At 34.8% G+C, this 26,205-nt stretch overlaps 1 protein-coding gene across 5 annotated transcripts in view; it reads right to left on the reverse strand.

The window, feature by feature from the left end:
• The window catches only part of LOC114049735 (AT-rich interactive domain-containing protein 4B), a 196,399-nt gene that overhangs the window by 97,728 nt on the left and 72,466 nt on the right, over positions 1-26,205 (reverse strand). For all 5 annotated transcript variants that reach the window (XR_003569904.1, XM_027871123.1, XM_027871125.1 and 2 more), the window contains exons 3-6: positions 13,876-13,986; positions 9,491-9,556; positions 5,432-5,522; positions 4,360-4,439 (exon numbers count right to left, since the gene is read on the reverse strand). Coding sequence is in view for 4 of the 5 variants with exons in the window: in XM_027871123.1 (XP_027726924.1) it covers positions 4,360-4,439; positions 5,432-5,522; positions 9,491-9,556; positions 13,876-13,986 (348 nt within the window). In the remaining variant the exon portion in view is untranslated. The remainder of the gene's footprint in view (positions 1-4,359; positions 4,440-5,431; positions 5,523-9,490; positions 9,557-13,875; positions 13,987-26,205) is intronic.

Consider the following 26,205-nt stretch of genomic DNA (forward strand, 5'->3'; position numbering starts at 1 on the left):
AGATGAAAACCGATCAATGAAATTACATTTAGTGTTACTTTTAACTTATATTATCATAGTCACTGCATGAACTATTTTGGTCCGCTTATTTCAATTTGTATCATTTCAAACAAATCTCCCCCTTTCTCTCTGAATCCCTCATATTTGTAGTTTCTTAGAGTACAGTAATATTTTATTACATTTATATATTAGTTTACAGGACAGTTAGGTGGCACAGAGGATAGAGTGCCAGGCCTAGAGTCAGGAAAACTCATCTGGTCTCATACACTAGCTATGTGACCCTGGGCAAGTCATTTAACCCCGTTTGCCTCAATTTCCACATCTATAAAATGACCTGGAGAAGGAAATGGCAAACCACACCAGTATCTTTGCCAAGAAAACCCCAGGTGGGGTCATGAAGAGTCAGACGCAAATGAAATAACTGAACAACAAAAATCATAGTTTATGCTCTCGATTGGTCAGTTTCACCACTGGCCAGTTGTAGACCAGATTACACTATACCCCAGTCATATTCTTGTCATATCATTTATATATTCAGCCCTTCCCTTCCACTTTTTGCTCTGGGAACAGTAATCAAATCAATACTCACTCTTGCAAAGGGCATATCAACTAATTTCCACATAATCCCATTCACTATCCTGTAGCTTAGACCAAAACAACTTTCCTTTTCCACAATGCTCCTATACAAATTGTCTTTCCAATTAGAATGTCAACTCCTTGAGGGTAAAGACCTTCTTGCTTTTTTTTATGTGTATCCCCACAAACATCACCTGGTGCCTAGTATTTAATTAGAGTTTAATAAGTGGTTTTTTTTTAATTCATTTCTGAATCTATTTCCCCAGATAATGGGCATCCATTTTATTCCCAGTTTTTTAAAAGTGCCATTACAAATATTTTGGTCTACATCTTCCTCTCTTGTCATTGACCTCCCTGGGATACCAACCTACTTATGGGGTCAAAGGGTAAAATGGTATGTGCATGTGAGAGATTTTTCAAAGTATTTAATAACTAATCTATATATTTCCAAGTTTTTTTTTCAGAACTACTAAATCAATTCAGAGTAGTTTACTACTAGTGTGTCTACCCCTCAAATACTGACTAATGCCATCTTTTACTAGCATGACTAATTTGACAGATGTGAAGTTAAAGCTCAATTATATTAATTTTTACTTATTTGATTCAACTTGCAAAACATTATTAAATGCCTCTACCATGCCAGGTAACACACAAGGTTTTAGGGAAATGACGACAACAAGAAAGAGGAGCTTAAGCAATCTTCTTATAATAATTTGGGTTTTTTCTTTGAAAACCCTTCATAACATTTGATCACTGATTTACTGGGACTGGCTCTTTGACTTAGATAGTTCTGTCAATTTCTTACATATAATCAGATTTTATCAAAGATATTTGATCCCTCCCTTTAGAGTTTACCTTATTTTAGCTGCAATAATTTTGTTTGTGTAAAAGCTTTTTTAACTTTAAACAATCACAATTCCCTATTTTGTCCTTAGTGTCACTAGTTTAATTGTAGATTCTCCCCTTAATTGTTGATTTCTCTTCTCCTCCTTCTCTCTCTCACACTCTCACACTCACACTCACACACACACACACACACAACAACAACAACAACAACATGAACCTTTATGTTTGGGTCATTTATCCTTTTGGACTTTATCATGTTATACTGTGCAAGATGCTGGTCTAAACCTATTTCATAGGTAGTTTCTTCCTTATTTATTAGTTTGTATTCTTGCGAGTTTCTTTTTTTTATTTCTTTTTTTTTTTTTAGGCAATTGGGGTTAAGTGACCTGCCTAGGGTCACACAGCTGGTAAGTGTTAAGTGTTTGGTCCAAGGCCAGATTTGAACTCAGGTCCTCCCGACCTCAGGGCTGGTGCTCTATCCACTGTGCCACCCAGCTGCCCCCTGTATTCGTGTACGAAGGGAGTAAGGAGTATTCCAGTTCACTATTTTTTAATTAAACAATGGGCTACTGTGATTGACTGCTTTTGAACCTTGAATGTGTATGTGCGCGCATGCGCGCACAGACACAGACACAGACACACACACACACACACACACACACACACACACACGATTTAAGGTCATGGTAAGGATGAAGACCAGAGTTAGCAGTTACAACTCAGATGGAGAGGTAGAATGACAACAAATTGTGATCAGATAAAGGAATTTCAGAGTTATGAACATGGAAGTGGTGATTTGTAGGTGATGGTAAGATAAGGGTATGACCATCTCTCTGTGTAGCTACTGTGGGGTGAAAGAGTAGGTCATATGAAATGAATAAGCTGAGGAACTAGAAGGTTAGGTTGTTTCAGGGAATATCAGTGTGTCTGTTGAAGTCCCCTGGCATACGAGGGCAGGAGATGGGGAAGAGAATGAGCTCTGAGTCAGGTGCTGAACTCACTAAGGAAGGAAGGAAAGTGTTCTGGAGGTTACTGGATAACAACCACCAGAATCTTGATTAAATGAACTCACTACTTTAACCAATGAATTGGGGTACAAATGAAAATGCAACCATTCTGAAAAAGGATTTCCAGGAAAGCTGTGTCATGAAGGGAGATCCATGGTTCAGTGAATGCAGGTAGATGGTAAGAGTGGGATAACAAAGTTTCAAATGAAAGCTAGTGGGCAGCTAGGTGGTGCAGTGGACAGACCACTGGCTGGAGTCAAGACAACCTAAGTTCAAAATCCAGCCTCAGATACTTACTAGTGACCCTGGGCAAGTCACTTAATCCCACTGCCTAGCCCCAACCCCCATAATAAAAATAAAATAAAATGAAAGTTAGCCTTTTTTTTTAAAAAAAACTATGGAAGAGGAAGAAAAGAGTCCTTGTCCTCAAAGAGCTTAAATTCTAAAGAGGGAAAACAACAAATAAAAGGGGATTAAAAATTGGAGATGTGAGGAGGGGAGGTGGAAAAGTCCAGGGAGTTAAGGGCAGAACTTGAAGAGGAATGAGAAATAAGCATGGCTGGCCTGAACACTTGGTCAAAATGGAGGTTTCAGGAGGAACTACAATTGAAAGAGAGGTCCAAAAGGGCAAAGGAATCTTCCAAGGTGAGAAGACTGCAGAGGAAGCATGGTACAGATGTCTGGAGAATCAAAAGCAGCCAAAATAGACATTTAGGAGTAAACATGGCTGACCTGGGAATTTTCTCAAAATGGAAGTCTAAAGGAAAAATTTGCTATATGAGGGAAGAAGGTAGAAGGGTAGAGGGATCTTCCAGGGCAAGAAGGCTGCATGGTAAGGAAGGCTGCAGGGTAAGAAAGACAGCATGTATCAGAATGAGAAGAACACTACGGAACAGAGCCAGCAGAGAAATTGAAATAATATTCATATACCATTGTTCGTTCAACTGAAGAGGATCCTACTTGTTTATCAATCTTTGCTATATAACAAAAGGTACTTTCATAAATATTTTAAATGTTGCTATAGTATAAACTGTTCTCTTGGTTCTGCTAAATTCACTCTGCATCAATTCATACAAATTTTCCCAAGTTTCTCTTATTCCTCTCATCATTTTTTAAATTATTTTTTTCAATTAACAAGGATTCATTTTCTTTCTCCCACTCCCCTCCCCACACCTCCACAATTTTTTTTAAAGAAGAAAATATTTTATGAGAGGGGAGAGACACAAGGACATCAGCGAATACAAATTTAGGTAGGTGGCACATTCAAAAGTTTATATGGGGTTTCTTCTAAGCCAAACCCATAACAAATGCAAAGTAAATTTGGAGGGAGAAACAGTACCACCAGAAGGGAATCAAGAAAGATCCGAAGATTTAAAGGAAGCTAAGGATTCCAAGAAATGAAAAGTAGGATAGTTTCAATTCTAGGTATGAGGAATAGTCTACGCAAAAGCATGAAGATGAAAGATAGAATATTACCTAAAAGCAAAAGCAAATGAGGACAGTATGGGTAGAACTGAAATGATGAGAAAGGGAGTAATATGAAGAGAAAGTTAACCTGGAGCCAGAGAGTAAAGAGCTTTAAATGCTGAATAGAAGAATTTATATTTTATCCCAGAGGCATTTTGGCACAAGGGTAAGACCTGGTATGGTCGGACCTATACTTTAAGTATGCCATTTCAGCATCTCAGTGGAGAAGTGATTGTGTTCTTATCTCTATGCCTTTTCTCTCTGGGTCAATGCATACCCTTTGTCTCTGACTTCTAGATGAGATCACCATGTGGGAGTCTGGGGAAAGGGATAAGTCTAGTTAACCATGCTAAAAAGGATTTCCATTCACACACACTACTTTGATTCTAAAAAAAGACAAAAAAATTTGTTCCAAGAATATAAGAGATTAAAGACATTTTCATTTGTTAAAACAATTACTTACTTCACTTTCAGCAAAATGTCTTTCTCCTTTCAGACATAATGAAGATCTTCGAAGTGTCTTCTCATCTCCATCATCAAAAACTGTTAAAAGAAAATAAAAAATGGAAGTTATCATGAGGATCATATAGAGAACAAGAAGTAGCAAAAACAATGACATAAAATATTTATATTTCAACCAAACTTAAATTACTGTTTTGTTTGAGGTCCAAAGAGTAACAGAATTCTGAAAAGTTGCTTTTCCCTGTGTATCCTGTACATACATAAAGAGGTAATAATAAGGACCAAGGATCAAAACATTTTCCATTTGTGACAAGAGGTTGTGGCTAAAATTCTGTATTGCAGTGACTGGTAAAAGAAACACAGCTTACTATATGAATTCATTTAGAGAAAAAATATTCAAGAAATTGGGTCACTAAATCATGAACTCTATGAAAGAAGAAGCTACTTGACATGCTGGAAAGAAGTTATCACAATTCAGATGTTCCTTCCAAATACTAGATATTATAAGCATTTCAGGTAAGCAGGGTTTAGAATAGTGGTTGAGTACTACTCTCAGTAACTTTCTAAACATTGTTATATTTGAAATCCAATTCTCATCATCTTCTCTCTGATGGAACAATCTCAGGTATGGTCTATTAAAGTACCCTTTCACACTTCTAACCAAAAAAAAAAAAAAAAAAAAGTTTTCTTAACAGCTTATAGCTCTAGTAGAATTCCATCTTCATCACAGAGAATAACTTCTAGGAAGAAATGCTATAATTATTTGCCTAGATTTTGTTAAAATTTTTGAATCTCTATTAATTAATGATATTAGTGTATAATTATCTTTCTTACAGTTATCCTTCCCTGGTTTAAGTAGTAAGACTATATTTGTCTTATAGAAAAGTTTGGTGGAATATTTTCTTTCTCAATCTTTAAGAATAATTTGTGTAGTATACAGCAATAAATATTTCTATAAAAGTTTAATTGAATTCTCTTGTAAATTCACTTAGTCTTTTCTTTTACTAATTCTTTTATATTTAGTTCAATTTAGCCATCTATTTTTTTTAAAAGCCAAAATTACTTCCCCTTACCTACTGTGTACCAACTTGCATCTGTTAATTTATTGATGACTGCTTCTTGATAGGTGCCATCTGGATTCTTTACTTCTACAATTGCTCCAACCTAAAACATAAAAAGAAAAACGCTTTACAAAAAAGTTTAATAATGGATGATCATTTTAATATTTTACTTTACATGGTACTTTTTACTTTATCAAGGTAAAAAGCTTAAGATATTTATATAGTTGCTTATACCAATAGTATAGTAGATGATAAAAAGAATCTATTTCAGGAATTAAACTCTTGGCTAACAGGAATTAACCAATTGATAATCACCACCACATAATTCTAAGCTCTGAAAGCAACCATATACCAAAAAGCAGACTATATAGCCAATGAAGAAGGGAAAAAAGGCCACAGGATCAAATTCAGGCAATGAATGCAATTCACAGCATGCATGATCAACTAACCAAACTGAAAAAGTTCTTTTTTAAACTGTTTGAATAAAATTTTTTATTCTCTTTTGAAAATATAATGCTTTTAAAAATTCCTCTTAATTATTTAAAACTTATTTTTCATTTTGGGGGCTTCTCTTCTCAAACAGTATTTAAAAGCCATTTCCCCCCACGTGTGATGTTAATGATAAATTTAACTGGAGAATCTGAGTCAGTAAGTAATTTCACAAAAAAAAAGGTTCCCAAATTTTCTTAAAGAATCCTGCCACACTATTTAAACTAGTATGTGAACAATATTACCCCAACCTAGACACATGAACTACTTTCCATCAAAGATTCAATCAAATCCAAGATGCTTGATTAATGAATACTTAAAACCTCTTCCAGTGGATAAAGAATATAGTACATAATCATATTTATGTCATTTCTGAAAGTGGACAGCAGCTTAGTGCTAATCAGGCTTATTCTGCTTAAAACTGTATGGAACCATGGGGAAAAAAACAAGTGAACTAAAATAAATTTAAATCATATGACTAAAGCTTAGAAATAGCATCAGTATGGAGTGATATTTATGAATTTGTCTATTTTCAACTCAAATGATCTGGGTATAATTTAAGTAAATGTATTAATCTAGTTTCTGGAAGTGTATACAATTATAAATAATCATGTTCTCTGGAAGATCGAACTTATTTTCTTTAGGACCATTTTAACCCGGAACTACCTCTGCATCACTGAAGTGTAAGGAACTGAATATTCTAGGAAGTCTAATCTATCAATAAAATAGATGCAATTATAATTTTTAAGTTTGCTGTACTTGTCTTGATAAGAAATCTGTGGTTTGACCCCTAGTCAAATACAAAGGAATTAAAAACAAATCAAGGGAATACTTTATAATGAAATGAGAAAACCCAAATCAGAAACAGAATGATATGGAGGGAGCAATTGGCTAGGACAAAGGAAACTTGCACAGATAACTTCCTTTCCCCATCTGCCCTATTCAGATCCTACTTCTCAATTATTTAGAGCTGACCCTGAAAACCTCTAGCTGATCATTCTTCTTGACCAGAAAGATAACAAGTGAATTAGAGAATAAAGAAGAAGAACGTTGGTGTACTTAATACATAATGCTACTGGGTGTGCTTGTGTGGTGTGTGTGCACATAAGTACGGGGAAAGGACACAACTATAAAATCAGTATGAATGGATGACTGATAAAACCAAAAGTAATTATGTTTACAAATCTACAAATATGTGCTAAGGACCTACTATGTGCAAAGAACTTATATGGAGACAAACAAATTCTTAAGAATTTCATTTGAAGTTGGGAAGAATGATGGACTGACAGATGAAATCTGTGTTGACGGTAACACAATTTTAGAGGTTTTGCGGGGATGAACTTTCAAGACATAACAAAGAGCATGTAATGATTCTCCCCCCATACACATCCTGAAACAAAGATCATAGGCATTATTATTGCCAAACAATATTAGGCTGAAAACACTGGCAATTATTAATCAACGTTCTAATTTATTATTTCTAAAAAATCTTCATGGGAATGTGAAGGATGTATATGTATGTATATGTTTATGTGAAGGATTACCTTGATAATAATAACACATGCTATTTACATAGTGCTTTAAGACTGATAAAGTACTTCACATCTATTACCTCAACTGACTCTCACAATGACCATAAGGTAGGTAGCACAGGTATCTTTCTTACCATTTTATAGATGAGAAATAGTTAGTCTGTCAACACACATTTAACAAGTATCAGCGGTGAATTTTAAACCCCAAATCTCCCCTTGCTTTAACTCTACTCTTTCTACCATATTATGTGAAGGAAAGAGACAAACAGACTTTCATAGGTTATTTTCTACAGCATACCACATCTTCATACTCCACAGAACTGCAATGCATTGAAAAGATAAGATTTTACTGTTATTTGTTGATTACAAGAAATCTTTTTGACTTATTATAGTAAAATGTAGCTTTAAAAAAGTCTCCTCAAACAAGATGCTTCCATACACTAAATTCATAAAATTTTTTCCACATCAAATGTGAACTTTGTTCAATGATTTGAGTATCAATAAGAAAGCACAAATCAGGGAGAAAAATGTTTACCAAGAGGGCTCATCCATGACAAGAAGAATGTCTCACGCAAAGTTCAAACAGAACAGAGAATTTTTTTTATCCATCCAATTTCTCAGAGCTGCACAAAGAATCAACGATGAAATTCTCTACATATTCCTGTTTATAGATGACACTGTGACATTATAGAGGACAGGCCTTGAAGTCAGGAAGCCACGAGTTCAAATGCTACTTCCAACACATACTAGGCTCTCTGGTCATGCGCAAGTAACTGAACTTCACAGTGTAACTGTTAACTAGTTACCAAATCTGAATATATTACAAACATGCATATGTGTGTACATTCATCTACTTGACAGTACTGCACATGGACAATAAAATGATCCAGAACTGAGCAGCAGAATTCAGAGACCAGGCCTATCTGAAATATGGCACTGTGCTTTCCAATCATACAAAGATACTTGAAAAACCCCATCTTTCTTTTTTTCCCCTAAAACAACAATAATGTCCTGGTTATAAAATGGCTGTGTATTTTGTATTTTTGATCTCAGAAAAATCAATAGCACAAATTGCAAAATAATTTTTAAAAGGGCAGTGGTAAATGCAAGTAGGCTGCAGTACATTGTAAATGATAATAGGCATGCAAAAAGCAACACAAATGTCATTACATTCTGGACATGTATGATCATAAAGAATGATGGGCTGAGCATGTGCTGAAAGTGAAGGAAAACAGGTCAAGGAAAGTGCTATTTCTAAAATCATTTTTAAAAAATTGGAAGCCCTCCAGAGTACTAGATCTAAGAAAGATTTATAGAGAGCTATCGCCAACAATTACACAGGAGGAGAAGATGTGGATATGCTATAATCTCGACCAGTTTAGGACATTCCCATAATAATAACAGTAGCTAACACTTACATTGTGCTTACAATATGCCAGGCACTATACAAAATGCTTTACATTTATTATCTTATTTGATCCTCACAATAACCCTGGAAATTAGGTATTATTACTATGCTCATTTTGCAGATAAGGAAATTGAGGCAAATAGACATTAAGTGACTTGTCCAGGGTCACACATTTAATCTGTATCTGTGGCTAGATATGAACTCAATCTTCCTGTGCTCTATCCACTACTACCTAGCTGTCCATACCAATGAGGTCAGAGATCCAAAGTACAGAAGCACAAGTGAATGGCAATAACTACCTGATAGTAAATCACAGTTCATTATTTTAAAATTTCTGTTCATCATAGAAGTGATTCCTTTGTAATATTCCAAATAATTAAGAAAAGAGAAACATTTATGTGCTCAAGTATTTTATCTTTCCACATATGTAAGATGATTATATATTCCTGGCTCCATACTATTTAATATTCAGTGTATTAACTTATTAATTTCCTGAACACCTAACATCTTAGAATCTAAGAGGACAAACATTCAAAGCAGATGGAGGCAATGTAGATAACTATTTGAGTTGAGAAAACACTTTAAAGAATCTGATATTTCCCAATCAAGACTACTTGGTTAGATACCAAATAAATGAATTACCTTTAGTGGGCCCTTTATGTGGTCATCTTGTACTTCCATTGTTGAAGAATCATGCCTAAATGTTACCTAGAAATTACAAATTTAATTAGTTATCACTTACAAATAAATTCAAGAAGTTCAAGCCGAGTAAAGTATTATTCTCTTTTATCAAAAGTGTTTTAAATTTTCATTCATCCAATTTCCAGCAGTTTCAGTTTACTTAATATCCCAGTCTTGGATAGATTAAGTGAAAATCATACATTTAAAAAATCATGACCAAGTCCATTTCACTACTCAAAATCCCATGATTTCAACTTTAAATTGTTCCATGTTTAAGGACACAACATATTACTCTTTGCTCAATGCTGCTGACTATGACTTCATTGCCTTGCTTTATTTATATTGATGATGAAAAAGTCTCATTCTATTATGCACTTCATGATTCTGTAAAGGTTAAGATTAGTTCAATGAATAAAGCTTGGCTCAATGATGCTAAGAATGAAAGATATAAGAAAAGCATTAATGCTCTAAATTTTCATATTATTTGCAATACCTTGCACAAGATGTATACTGTCAGAGGTGTTATTCCTTATGGCACAAATTTAATTTAAGATAGAGTGCAATATAAAGGGTACACAATAATACTGAAGTACTAGGAGAAAAACAAACTCCATGCTACTTTCAAATCTATGATGCCTGTTTCCAAGCTAGGCACATGCAAAATACCCATGAGAAGACTGAATTCCTGGAGCAAAACTAGCTTAAGAAAACTACTCCTGATTCCTTTAAAAAGGTTTTGTTTGGGGGCAGGAGATTTTGTGATAGCTATCACCAATTGTAGCTTTTATACTACACTTGCCATTGAAATCTATGGCAATTATGTTACATGTTTAATTTGAATAATTTAAAATTCATTACAATTACTAATGCTTCAGTGATGAAACTACAATAAACCTTTAGGAGTCATCAAAATTATCAATATGCCACTCCTCCACCTCTCCTCCAGTGAGAGAATAAATAATCTCTCACTGTTTTATTCTGAACGAGGCTGATAAAATTGAATATTTTCATATTCTCCAGTCCTTTCTCTATCTTCCTATCCTAAAAATTGATTCATTCATCAGATATACTTTCTTTAGATAGCTTCAGTAACAGGCGGGCTGAGTTGACTTTCAGGATAAAGTATCTTGGTGTTAACACTATTAGATCTCAAGATGTTTTAGAAGCCAATTTTTCATTACAATCTTTTTTTTTTCCCTATAAAAGCATCATAATGCCCTTTATAACCATGCTATTTTCCAGAATATAATGTACTCTGTAAGCTGTCTTACAGTCTCCTAATATAGATTCAAAATAAATTAGTTCATAGACAATATAAAATTTGTGGTGAGAAAATTCAGAGTTTGGGAAAAATGGTCTCTTAAGTAGGTTTCACTGTATTATATAGAGACCTGAAACCTTCTTATAAAATACGCTGATTTTTTGCTCCAAATTTGCAACCATAAAACATACTATGCATCATTTTGTGCATGATGTACATGCCCAAATCCTCACTGACATAAATTAATCATATATGAATACTCATAAGAGTACCTAGAAAAAAATTAAGATTTTATAACAATTATTGTTTTCCTTTAAAAATGTTTGTTTTTTTCATTATATTCATCAAAAGTGGGTATCTTTAAGTCAATAAGTCATAATGTTAGAAGTGGCAGTACCCTTATAGGTAATTTAGAGCAGGGGTATCAAACTCAAATAGAAAATGTCCCTGTGGGCCACATGTTGACTTAGAAAATCACAACTTAACATCATCTATGTTGTATTGTATTTTTGTATATTTTGTTAAAATTTCCCAATTACATATTATTCTGGTTCAGCTAGCTAGGTAGACATGTCAAATTTGTGGACAATAAGTCTGACATCTTTGATCTAGAGTAACTCCACCATTTTATCAAATGAGGAAACCGAGGCCTCCGGAGGTTAAAAAAGGACATACAAGAAGTAGCAAGGCCAGATCCTCTAATTTTAAATCTAGTAATCTATTGAAGATGACAAGCTAATCCCTGTTAGAATTAAGGCTAAAATCCAGTTCTTTTGATTTTTAATCCAAAGCTCTAACATATGCTGTAATTCATACTTCCTCGTGTAAAATTTAGTGTTACAGTGTATACACAGAGAGATCTATTACCCTAAAGCCATATCCTAAAGAAAGAGATCTTGATAAAATAAACCTTAGAAATTCTAAAGGAAACTCCATTTATTTATATATACATGTGTATGTGTGTGTGTGTGTGTATAGATATATACATATATATATTTGTATAAACTATCAAGCAACATTCATGAGGTCATAATTCATGATGTTATGGCAAATAAAATTGCTAGTATAACTTAAAGCAATGACATTCAAATTCAATATTCAAAGCATGACATGATATATTTAATAAAGAAAAAAAAACAGTTTAACAATACTCCAATCAGGGGAATCAGAAGAATAGTCTGAGAAGAAGTGCTTTTCCATTCTTGCTATTCTCCTGTTCTCTAGACTAGGTCCCCTTACAACTTACCTGTTCATTCTCACCCACATCTACACTCAGGTGAAGAAACTTCCTCTATCGATGCAAATTAATACCTTCTTGGTTAATTTGTATCTTTAGAGATTTGTCTAGAGCACTGAGAAGTTAAGTGACTTGCCCAGGGTCACAGAGCCAGTCTGAATGAGAGGTGGGACTTTAATTCAGGTCTTCCAGACTTTGGGCACAGCACTTTAGCCAGTAAACCATGCTACCTGGGGGACACTGCTGGAACCAGGACCAGGAGGAATGTGAGACAGTAAATTCCTGGGATATTATATAGTAGTTCCCTGTAGCCTCTCCACTCTCAAGAAAACAAAGAGAATACTCAGGAGGTGCAACAATTATAACACAAAGAGAATAGAGATAGGAATTTAATTGAAGTAAAAAACTTTTATCAAGATCCTATTAGGGATAAGACATTCTGATAGTTGCTGAGGATATATAGACAAAGAAACAACAAGAATTAAACCACTCCTAGTCCCTCAAGGAGCTCAGATGTGGGGAAAGAGATACAAAAAGTACAGGGGGCACACAGATTAATACAATATAAATCAAGAGAGAAGAGAACACTACATGACTGGTAGAAATGAAAAAAGGCTTCTCATAAGAAGTGGTGCTCCTGAGCAGGGCTAGAAGAAAGTCGAGGAGTTCTAAGAAGTGGTGTCAGTCAAGTAGCCTATGAAAAGGGAAAGGGAAATGAAATGTTGAGTTTGGGGAACAAGTTATTAGATCAGTCTGGCTGGAAACTAGACCAATGTGAAAGGGAATAATATGAAACATTTGGAAAGGTAGGTGATGAAAAAAGAATAAAGAATCCTGTTCATTTCTCCATACAGGATTGCAGCTCCACTCTCCTGTGTTTATAAATGGAGTTGTAAAATTGGTGAACAGCTCCTCTCCCATTACCTCCAGAAAGGAAGTAACAAATTTCAATTGCAAGAAGATTACAACTATGTGAAGTGAGAGCAGGAGAGGGCTCAAAGGCTTCTTCTACAGTATTAGATTATACACATGTACAACAGATTGTTGATGGAGTTATGAATATAACTCCAGTCTTCTAATTTTCAGTTATACATATAAGTATGTATGTGTGTGACTATATATATGCGTGTGATTATCTGAAGACTGTACCAATCTACCTTCACATATTTTACTTAATCAAAGGTTTTTGTGTTTTATTTGGAAACCACAATTTGTTAACAAAGTAGCTACTGTGATACATTACCTCAGAGTAAAAAATTAATTCACATAATGAATCTATAGTTTGACTAAAATAAATTCTCAGTATTTTTTTGAATAAGGTACTTAAAATTTTAACAGAATTACAGACTTTCAGAGCTGTAAGAAACCAAAAAGTCATTTAGTCCAATTTACAACATTACCAACAAATGGTCAGCTTAGAATTTAAAGACCTGAAAATCTTCAGAGATTGGGAAGAAGTTCAACAGGCAAAGGTTGGCAAACAACTAAATCTAATCCTACTTGATTTTCTCTATTTTCTCTAACAGTAAAATAAGGAGGTCTATACTACATGATCTTTAATGTCCTCTTCTAGTTTTAAGATTCATGATTCTAAACATAAGCATCAGAGCTGAATAGAAAATGGCACTGCTACATTAGATAATTGTAATAATTACCTAATTTTATTCCAAGCATATACTAAATTGCTGTTAATGATTTGTTTTATTATGCTTTCTTACAGTGACTACCAAGATACCAGATTATATTTAATAGGAAGAAAAAAACTCTCAAATTTAACAAAAGTTAGAATTTAAATATTATTCTGGATACCCAAGTTCACTGTATATATAGCTAAGAAAATCCAAATACCTTGACTTTGACAAGTCTCTTTGTGGTCTTGATCTTGGCTTCACAGAAAGCTCCTCTGTATTTAGCACTCACATCAGTGCCCACTGTCAAATAAGGAGGCTCATCAATGGCCTGAAAAAGAAAAACATGATGAATATTTAATCTCTCCAATTTTTTTCTATCAATCAGTTCCCAAAACAGTAAATTTAGTTTTATTATTACTAAAAGAGAAAACGTAGGATCGCTTTATAAATCCACTGTCAAGAACATTTCACATCATCTAATAAAATGCCACAGTTATGTTTGAAAAATAATCAAAGTTCTTCCCACAAGGCCTAATGTTAAACAGGCCAAAGTTTGATACTTTCATCTACTCTATAAAAACCATATTAGACAAAACAAAGTTAGAGGGACATTAAATTCTCTAGGTAAACCACCTTGGGTCAAAGGATATGAACAGGCAGTTTTCAAAGAAAGAAATCCAAGCTATCAATAATCATATGAAAAAATGCTGTGAACAGCTAATAATCAGAGAAAATAAAATTAAAGTAACTTTGAGGTTCCATCTGATACCAATCAGACCAATAAGGATGACGAAAGAGGAAAATGACAAATGTTGGAGATGCTAGAGGAAAACAGGCACACAGCAGCATGGTTCTGCAGTAGATAGGGTAATGCGTCTAGAGTCAGAAAGACCAGAGTTCAAATTTAACCTCAGAGGCTTACTAGCTATGTGACTTTCAAGTCACTTTACCTCTGCCTGCCTCTATTTCCTTAACTTAAAATGGAGATGATAACAGCACCTGCCTCACAGGGTCATTGTAAGGATCAAATGAGATATATTCGCAAAACCTTAACACAGTACTGAGCACACAGTGGGCACAATATAAATGCTTATTCCTTCCCCCTTTCTCTCCAGCCCCACACTCAACCACTGTGCACTGCTGGTGAAGCTGTGAATAAGCAGCCATTCTGGAAAGCAATTTTGAACTATGTCCATATAAAGGTACCAAGCTATGCAAACCCTTTGATTCAACTATACAACTACTAAGCTTATACTCCCAAAGGATACAAAGAAAGAAGAAAAGGATCTATATGTACAACAACATTTATAGCAGCTCTGTTAATGTTAGTCAAAAATTAGAAGCTAAGAGGTGTCCTCCAATTGAGGAATTGGCTTCAGTAGCTTTTTGAGGTATCAAAATCTCTGCAGCCTTTCTTCTCCTACATTCAAAATTTTTAACCTCTCCAGTTATCTGTTAAGGGGAATAAAGTTCACTAGAGTTAATGCTGTTGGCGCTCAAGTGTTAACTGCGATAATCCAGTGTACTCCACCACCAATGATAATATAGCAGGCCTTGGTCGAAACAGGGTATAATGATATTACAAAACAGCATTGATAGGGGTCCTGTTATACACATTACTCCTCATTCTTATTAGCAGAGAAGGATCTATTAGCTAACAGGCAAATCAGGACTGCCAAATATGAGGGAAACCATCTTTGAAATCCTGAGCCTATCTGTTAAAAAAAAAAAGTTCTTGAAAGCAAACAGTTTCTCCTCTGGCAATATCAGGGCATTAAAGAATACTATTACTTAAAAGAAGAAAATAACTTCATTGTTTTTCTAAATTTTTGGAAACACCTTAAAACTCAACAAATTTTGTTATTTTGTGTTTTTCTTTATTAATGAATGGGTGTCAGCAAAAATATAAGAGCAAGCGTGCTTGTTTTAGTGAACTCTAGGATACAATATTTTTCATGAGGGGGGAAATCTTGTAGGAGAAGAAAAAAAGATGTCAAGATTAATCACATGGTATATAAGTAGTGCCAGTGAAGTGGGCTATCTGACCTCATAGTAATAACTAATTCAGTGCTCTAAACTGACCAATAAGTATATGCATATATCTTCTCATTTGACACAACTTTGTGAGATAGATAATACAAGTATTATTATCTCCATTTAAGAAATAAGGAAACTGAAGTTTAAAAAGAGTAATTTGTTCATGCTCCCAGAGCTAATGGCACAACCGAGCCTCAAAATTAAAACCTTTTCACTTCTATTCTAGTACTTTTTCCAAAGGAGATAACATATATAAAATGCTTTGTAAACTTGAAAGTACTACATAAGTACTAGCTAAAATTACTATTCATATCCTCTTCTAGCTCTACTTCTGATTTTCCAGACTTTGCCAACAAGCCTCATCTGCCATTTCTCCCTGAAACTCCCCTCAGTGCCTAGGAGCTCTTCAATCTGACATTCCTCTGCCATTCAGGCATCATTCTCTAGATTGGGCTTTTAACTTTGACACCAAGGCTACAGCATGGATAGCTTCATCTGCCCCCACATCCTTCATTTGTTTTTTTTATGTGTCGTCCTCCTACGTTAAAATGTAAGCTCCAGGGGAGCAGGAAATAACTTTCTTTTTGCTTTTAGAGTTTAGCATAGTGTTTGGCACATAGTAAGTGGTTAATAAATACTTGTTGCCTCGCCTCATCGTTGCTATTATTTTTCCACTTCATCATGTTCAGCCAAAGGTTACAATAATTAAGATATTTTCCTCCTAAGAATCTAATAAAGTTTAAATAAAATTGGAACAGTATGGTTTTAAAAGTTTTCTAACACTATCAAATACAAGAATAAAACAATTCTCTGTAAAATGAATTAAAATCTGGCCTCAGATTCTGATCCTGATCTTGATCCTGGCAGTAAGTTGTCAGCCTCAGTTTCCTCATCTGCAAAATGGGGATGATAACAGCAACTACCTCCCAGGGTTACTGTGAGGATCAAATGAGATAATATTTGTAAAGTGCTTTGCAAAAACCTTAAAGCACTATAAATGCTGCCTCTTATTTCTCATTAGACAGAACTTAAAGCCATTTACATATATATGTATATATACACAGTACACACACATGTGTATACATACATGTCTGTGTTATACACATATGTAGTAGGATCATAAAAAGTCTATAAATAGTATTCATAATCAGATACTAAAGGGGAAAACATTGGTTTAGATATACTCTCAAAAAGGGCTTAAGTTTACAAACTTGACCTCTCTAATGCCACATGCAGCACTAGCTTTCATGCTTCACGTAACAATAATGTTTATGTATATATATTTTAGTTTACTCTTTAACCTGATATTGAAAATATAAGAATTTTGAAGCCATACATTTAAATAAAATTAGAATTATGAGATTAAAAAAAACTTCAAAGTAGTAAATTTTATGTCTAAACCAGGCATCAAACAAGTGACATTACAATTACATATGGGCATGCCCAACTGAAATAATCATAAAATCATCAAATTTTCCTAACTTGTACTTTCTTTTTATCTGTACCATTCAAAGATCAAGAGATTAAGAGTCTGAAGGGGCTTCACAAGTCAGCTCTTTCAATCCTTGTATTACCAGGAATTCCCCTCCACATCTCACTTTACAAGTGGTTATCTAGCCTTTGCTTATAGTCCTCCAGTGAGAAGGAACCCACCATTTGGCATGGCTGCCCAGGCCACTTTATTACACCTGAAATTGTTTGGAAATTTTCCCTCACTAAACTTGTCTTTTTTGCAGCTTCCAAACACTGCTCCAGTACTGTCCACTGGGACCAAGAAAAACAAATTTAATCTCTCTTTCACTGGATAGCTCTTCAAATACTCATCTTCTAGAACCCTTACTAAAAAAAAAAAAACAAACCAAACAAATGCAAAACTAGATTTATCAAACCTGCTCGCTCCCTTACCTTCCTTTTCCTAAACCATGTTTTAATTGAAAAAACAAACCCATCCACCAAAAAAGTCCTACCAAGTCCTATTAAAAGTTAAACATTTTCAAAGTAAGTTTATAAAAAGCAAACTAAAAAAATACTTATTGCACAAAATATATAGATTATGCTTTTTAAAAGTGATCGATTTATTACCAGACTGTGGTCAAAAAGAAAAGAGTTCACTCTAACTGCTATCCATACATTCTCACTTCATCTCTCACAATCATCTGTTTCATAATTTCACTCTGCAATTTCAGGCTTGACAATCTCACCCATGGACTCAATTTTTTTCTCTCTGTAGATGAGACTTTAGGTGTAGACAGAACTCCAGAATTCTCTGGTTGAGAGAAGAGTCTTTGTCTAGGTAATGTCATTATATTTAACAAACATCTACTGAATACCTTCGTTGTCCAAGGTAGTAGGTCAGACACTCAGTGGGGATACAAAAGTGGGTGCAAACATACCTACACCTCTAGGGAGTTTACAATTTATAAGGGGACAATATGACATGTGCAAAAATAATAATAAAAACTAGAATATACAAAGTAGAACAAATAAAGTGCTATGAAAAATTAGTTATGCTACTGTCTCTCTCCTCTGTCTTCCATGAAAAATTTACGGCAAATTTTTTTACTATAACCAATGCTTGCACTTTCTCATTCCATTTTGCTACTCAACCCTTAGTTTCTAAAGGTTTCTAGATTGGTTTCTAGACTCCTCAGCCCATCCTCATTCCCAACAATTCTGCTGAAACTGCTCTCTCAAAAGTCATTGACTACCTAATTCCTGAATCCAATGGCTTTTTCCCAGTCTTCATCTGTCCTGAGCTCTCCATACCACCTCATATTGTTGACCACCACCTCCTTAATACATCCTTGGCTTTAACTGGCAATTTCATCCACTCTCAGATATTCAATTTATCTCTTCTATGAAGATTTCCAAATTTCTTGACCTGGCTCCTAAACTCTATCTGCTCAGAGATGGAGTTGCCAACTCCACTTGCCAACATCATCATGCCTTAAACTAAACTTATTAATCTTCCCCTAAAACCTGCTCTATCTTTGATTTCACTATAGCTATCAGTGAAAATACCATTTACTCACTTTCAAAACCTTGGAGTATTCACTCTCCTTTACATACACTCAATTTTTAACTCATATAATTAAATCATGTAAGTTCAAATCAGTCAGTCAATAAGCATTTATTAAGTGCCTACTACACACCTGGGACTGTACCCAAGTACTGGTGACACAGAGAAAGGCAACAGACGGTCCTTGTCCTATGGGAGCTAAAAATGTGCAAACAGCTATGTACAAACAAGCAATACTAGATAAACAGTTAATAATCAAGAGGGAAGGTATTAGAATTAAGAGGGATAGAGAAGGCTTCCTTATAGAAAGTGGGCTTTTAGCTGGGACCTGAAGGCATCCAGGAAATCCAGGAGGCAAAGATGAGAAGAGAGAGCATTTCAGGCATGGAAAATGATCACCGAAAACGTTCAGAGTCTTGACATAGAGTGTCTTGTGTGAGGAACAGAAAGGAGGCCAATGTCACTGGATCATAGAGTACTTGGGAGTGTAATGGGTAAAAAGACTAGAAAGTTAAGGCAAGAAGTAGTTTATGAAGAACTCTAAATGTCAAATGGAAGCAATGGAGTTTACTGAGTAACAAAAGTGATATAGTTGGGCCTGCTCTTTAGGAAAATCACTTTAGTGGATAAATGGTGGATGGACTTCTGTGAGGAGAGACTTGTGAAGGAAAACCAATCATCAGGCTACTGCAACAGCCTAGGCATAAGGAGATCAGAGCTTGCACTAGAGTGGCGGCAGAGTCAGAGGAAAGAAAGGTATATTCAAGAGATGTTGCAAAGGTGAAATTAACAAACCCTGGCAACAGACTGGATACAGAGAAAGGGGGAGGGTTGTGAGAGACAGAGAAGAATCAAGGAAGACACCTAGGTTTCTGCCCAGATGGACTAGCACAGCGATGCCCTTGATAGTAATAGGAAAGGTGAGAGGGTTTGGGGGAAAGATAATGAGTTCTGTTTTGGACATATTGAGTTTAAGATGTCTACTGAACATGCAGTCTGAGATGTCTGAAAAGGCATTTAGAGATGTGAGGGTGGGGGTCAGCAGAGAGATTAGGACTGCAAATGTAGATTTGGGAATCATCAGCATAGAGATGGTAATTAAATCCAGGGGAGTTGATGAAATTACCAAATGAAACAGTACAGAGGGAGAAGAAAAGCCAGCTCAGGAGAAAGTCCTGGAGGGCATCCAAGGTTCACCAGCTTGACCTAGATGAAGACCCAGCAAAAGAGACTGAGGACTGGTTTGATAGATAGGTAGGAGAACTCAGAGAGAGTAGTATGTCCTGAAAAGCTAGAGAGAATAAAGTATTAAGGAGAAAAAGCTGATCAAAAGCACCAAAGGCTGCAGAGAGGTCAAGAAGGATGAGGACTGAGAAAAGGCCACTGGATTTGGTAATTAAGAAATCATTGGTAAATTTGGAGAGAATAATTTTAGTTGAAGATATTTGAAAAAGCCAAACTGTAGAGAGTTAAGAGAGTGAGGGGGTAGGAAGTGGAGACATCTATCATAGACAGTTTCCTCAAGGAAGTTAGCCACAAAAGGCAGGAGAGACATGGGCCAAGAGTTAGGGATAGATGGATCAAGTAAGAGTTCTTTGAGAATTGGACAGACATGGACACTTTGGTAGGCATTAGGGAGTAGTAGCAGCCAGCAGCAAGGTAGAGACTGAATATAAGTGGGAGAGTGAGGATGACCGAGGAAGTAATCTGCTAGAGGAGATGGGATGGAACGGGATCATTTGTGCATATAAGAGATAGCCTTAGCAAGCTAAAGGGCTACCCTTTCAGGTGAGACAGGGTGAAGGAAGAATTGGTGGTAGAAGACATTTGGGTGATATGAGATAAGGAGGAGGGGAGAAGACTGAGCTCTCAGTGAATAGCTTCAATTTTTTTCTCTTAAAAAATGAGGCAAGGTTCTTAGCTGAAAGGCTAGGGGAGAGGAACCATAGAAGGTTTAAGGAGGTATGAAAAGGTTTAGAAGAGTCACAGTGAGTGTGACAGTGAGTTAATAGGGGAAGCGTAAAATGATTGCCTAGGAAGTAGTTATGGACTAATTGAGGTTATGTAACATGAATTTGTTGTGGATCCAGTCAGGACAGTTCTGTGATTTTCTCCATCTTCATTCAGGAGCATGTGTGAAGGAGCAAATGCAGCAGGTGGTGGGAGTGATCCAAGGCACCCAGAGTAGCCATCTTGTTATTTACTGCCCTGCTATGCTTCTCTGGATTTTAACATCCTCCCAGTAGCTTCATCATCCTACAAGATCACATCAACCCTAAAATTAACACGTTGCCAACACCTTCCAAAAGAGGCATTTTCACATACTCCTAGTTAATAGAGTCTCTGTCCTTACTACTTTTTATATTTTTGTATGGACTCTTACGTGTACATGTTATCTCCCCCTATAAGTGAACTCCTTAAAGGCAGAGGTTGTTTTAGTCTTTGTATCTGGTGCCTACTAAATGATTTCCTATTTTTAGGGGACAAAGGGATGAAATGGAAAAGGCACTGTACTAGGTAGGAGTCTGAAGATCTTTCTAGTCCAAGATATCTGTATGACCTTGAAGAAACCACTTAAACTCACTCAATTTTTCTCATATCTAAAAAAAAAAAATAGAGGTAATAACTTCTGTTCCTGAGGGCTCACAGGCTGACTGTAGGCATCAAATGAGAGGCTGCATGTGAAAGTGCATAACACCTTGATTTTGGGGGAAGCAGAGAGGTCAGAAAGCAAAAAAAAAAATATTGTTCTTTAGTTTCAAAAAAGTTGGAATGTCTTTGTTTAAACAACAGCCATTGATAATAGCTTCTCTTAAGACAATATAAATACCTCATAGATGCATACAAGAGTTGTGTGCATATAAAAATCAGAACAATCACACTAAATTAAGCATCATTTATACAGATAGACACAACTGCTCTCCAATTCAAAGAAAATAGACATTAATTATCAGAATCTCCAAAGATGGTCATCTGCTAATTTAAATTCTTTTGATGAAATGAGCTGAGAAATATGATTATGGCAATTTTCCTATGTCAAGATAGATATAAGCCTTTCTCCTTAAAAGATTATCTTCTGTGGGCAAAGATTTAATAGTCATTTTAGAGGCTTTGATTTAAAAGGAATGTAAAAGAAGATTCTGAAAGGACTCTCCTCTTCCAAAATGATTGTGTGGAAGACTTGAAAACTTAGCAAACCATCTAATCGAGTCATTTACTGGTTTAATTGGCAGTGAGTGTTGTCACTTGGACAAGCCAGATGGTAGGGCAGCACATCGTAATTATATGCTCCAATTAATTTCTTAAATGTGCTTTGCCACAGAAATCTTAAATCATATGATACCTATAATCTATGTGGCAATATGAAAAAAAATTTCCCAATCAATCAACAAGTATTTAGTAAGCATTCACTATGTCAGATATTAATGCCTAATTGGTTTTTACTAAAAAATAAAACAAAACACAGTAGTCAAAACACATAAGGCTCAAAACAAAAGCATCTGGAAATTTCTAAAAAATAAAATAAAAATTTCAGTTAGGAAAGAAAACAACATAGAAACCAAAGTAAGGCTCTACACTGGAGAAGAGATAAATATTTAAGAAATTGTCAACATGGGCTATGTATTTATTATAATGTTACAGAAAGTCATTAATATAAATATATTAGAAGTCTATTAATATTCAAATAAGGTACTAGCAATATTACAACTGTATGAAACTGCACACTGGTTTCCTGGGCAGTATTCTTAACTGATGAAGTCACTTTGTTAGAGCATACCAACAAAAAAAATACCATGGTATAAAAAGCATTTATCTCAAAAATAAAACAAAGCAAAACAAAATCCCTTAAAACAAAATGAAAGAAAACCCATAAAAATAAATTTTAAATACTTTCTTAAAATTCTGCTAAATAAGAAAAAAATCAAACTAAATAAACTAAAATTAGTTTCACATCTCTGTACTCCAGTGAGAAGAGAACGTGGGAGTATGAAGAAGAGTTCGAGGTCTGATTTTGCCACCAATTAGTGACCATGGGTGTGTTGCTTTGCTTCTGTGTTAGTATTACTCATCAATAAAACAAGCATACTAATTACCTCTTATCCTACATCACAGGGTTGCAGAAGAGACACAATGATATGTAGTAATCAAAGTCACGGTATCATAAATTGGGAGCTAGAAAAGACCTTAGACTTCACCATCTACTATAATCCTTCATTTATAAATGAGGAAACTAAAGGCAAAAATAACTTGCCCAAGGTAACACAGGTAGCAAGAGGTTCTCTTGTCTTATGTTATCTTAATATCTTCACCTGCTCCCATTGGTTCAACTATCATCTCTACATACATGGCTAGCAAGATCTATATATTCAATCTTAGTCTCTCTCAGCAACACAGTCCTGTATCCTCAGCTGTTTGTCAGCAATTTCTTTTTTTTAATTAATTATTTTTAGTTTTCAACATTCACTTCTATAAGCTTTTGAGTTTTTAATTTTCTCCTCCTTCCTCCCTAAGACAGCATGCAATCTGATATAGACTCCACATATACATTTCTATTAAACATATTTTCACATTAGTCATGTTGTAAAGAAGAATCAGAACCACAAGAAAAAAGAAACAAAACAGAAGGGGGGAAAAAAAGGACAAACAGTATGCTTTGATCTGCATTCAGACTCCATAGTTCTTTCTCTGGATGTTCATTGGCAATTTCTGACTGGATGTCTTGGCAGACATCTCAAACTTGACATGTCCAAAACAGAATTTAATCATCTCTCTCCTCAAACTCATTCCCCCTTCCTAATTTCCTAGTTTTTGTCAAGGGTAACACTATTCTTCCACTAACTCAGATTTTCGAACTTGGAGTTATCTTCAATTATTCATTCTAGATGCCTCTCATGTGCTTCAAAATATCTGAGCATTACACTTGTTTGAGATGGTATGTGTGTGTTTCGGTAAAAGTATTTCAACACAATAGTACCTGGGAAAACCTATATTGCTACCATGACACTAATGGAAATGTGAGACCTTCCTCAAAGCCTAAAATAAATCTTCAGAAACAACTGCAAAAATGACACAGATATTTTTAACTTGGATCAAATTTCTATTGTTATTGTTTAGTCCTTATCAAGGAATATAAGCACCATAGGAAGGCAAACAAACCATTCATTCAAATACATGTGACAATTAAAACACAGTGATTTCAAAAATATTTAAGGGATTACTACACTTCGCATAAAAATTGGGAATTTCACTTAAAGAGCTTTCTCACTAGAGAATCAAGTACAAAGCCTCTTAGAATACATCTGTGTAAGAAAATTAATAAAAATATACCATATTAAATTCTTATATTAAGAAGGCTAGTATGTAACCTTTGTATTTGTCAATGCAATTTTAAGAAAAAAGAACTGAGTACCATGAAGAAAGAACCTTCCAAATTCAATCCAGGTATGAGGATTATAGGTAAACTCTAATTTACAAGCATTATGTTTAATATTCAGTATAAAATGACAAGCCAGTATTCCAGCAGGTCAGTTCTATATTCAAATTATGACTGTTTTTCTTCTCTATCACAAATCCTCCCAATGTTCTTGTTATTTCCACCCAGGGATGTACTGAAGAGTGACTGTTAGCGAAATTTGCAGTGTAAGTATTTACACCTAAGAAATCAACAATCAAATCCAGGCTTGATTTATTGTTTTGTTGATTGTCTAGATTTAAAAAAGTACTGACAATGTAGATTAAACTTAAAAGTATCTATGCATATTTCCCCCCTTGGAGAGCCAAGTTGTAAAGTATTTACCAGGACATTCTTTTACCGTTCTATGAAGACTGCTTGAACTCAGAAGCATAGTAGAAGGCTCAGTGTATATAATCATCACCAGACTAGAGTCTTAGTGACTGTAGGTTAACAACAACAACAACAATAGCTGGCATTTATAAAATGTTTTTAGATTTGCAAAGTGCTTTTCTCCATTATCAAGTTATTGAGGCTCAAAAAACCTCTGTTTGCATCCCAGCAACCAGTTCTCTTCATTAATGAAAACCATATCCAGAAAAGAATTTTCCCTTATTGGTTCCTCAACCATTTGAAGGATGAAATTATCATTAAGGCAAGTCAAGAAATTATTAGCTGATCTGATTTTTGCAAAATGTTCACAAAGGTATCCAGATATTTGAAGTGCTTCATCAGTACTATATCATGCCTCTGTGCCTGGCTTTGATGTTCTTTTTTCGAAACTCATCTACTTCCTATTTTCCCCCCCAATCCTATGACAAAACCAATTGTTTTGTCTCTAGTGGTGTTCATAAAATCAAAGACATAGAGTTAGAAGGGGCCTTAAAGGCCACCTAGTCATTGATGCAAACACTCTCCACCAAGCTTCCTCTCTGTAATTTCTGGTTTTCTTCACATGAGTATAACTTTTTAATAAACAATGTTACTGTTCAACATTCACCTCTTTACCTATTTACCTTTCTGTCTGCTTATTTACGAACAGACATTTGAAGCCAAAGGTTTTATACTGGTTTCACTACTGACTCCCTTCTCGGATGTTGTCTCCTATGAACTTCTGAGCATCTCAATTGCTGTTCTTCCTTTATGAAATTGAATTTGATACGTAGGCATTTTTTTCTCCCTCCTCTATCCTTTTATTTTATTTACTCTTTTGAGTAGAAACCAGCAAATAAGCTCTTACCAGTCTTTGTTAAGTACCCTCTACCTCTAGAACTGAGTCTATCATTCTTCTAATCCAGTGGTTACCAAAGGTTTTTGTTCCACAAAATCCCTTCAACAACAAAGTGTTTTGAACTCCAAGAGTAATATTACCCCAAATATTCTTTTAGATTTATTCATTAAGTATTTACAATAACTACAGTATCTTTTACTCAAAAACTCCAAATTAAAATTTACATTAATTATAATTACAGAATATGAAATTTTATTTTATATCTAAGTATGAAAACTCTAAACATACCTGATGATAAAAATGATTACAAATACTTTATGTGGGACATTCAATAACTCAGTATTTCAATAAGAATTGAAAGAAGTAATCTACAAAGCTTATATGGATAATATTATATAAATATTTTTATGAAATAAGCTACAACTTGGAACATGTTGGACAATATAATAATAATGTAAAACTTAATTTCGATGTTGAATGTTTAAATTTGAACAAAACTTTTCAATATTTAGCTCACACCAGACAAACAGTCTTAAATCTGTTGCCCCATGTAGATTATTTCTGTAATTTGACTTAAAAATAAAGTAAAAATGTTAGCTCAGTTATGTGGCAGAAAATGAAGGGATAATATTATAAGTTCTTTTGCTATAAGATGAAAATTCATTTTTTAAAATCAACCTAACCAACTGATGAAAATGAATGGCTAGTCATGATATGTGTAAAACATTTACTTTTCTATTGGCTTATGACCAATGCTGTATTAATAGATATAAATGTGTTTCTTGTTGTTCGTCATTCATACTTGAAG

This window comes from Vombatus ursinus, unplaced genomic scaffold (genome assembly GCF_900497805.2).
Source record: "Vombatus ursinus unplaced genomic scaffold, bare-nosed wombat genome assembly UNPS02014798.1, whole genome shotgun sequence".
NCBI lineage: Eukaryota > Metazoa > Chordata > Mammalia > Diprotodontia > Vombatidae > Vombatus > Vombatus ursinus.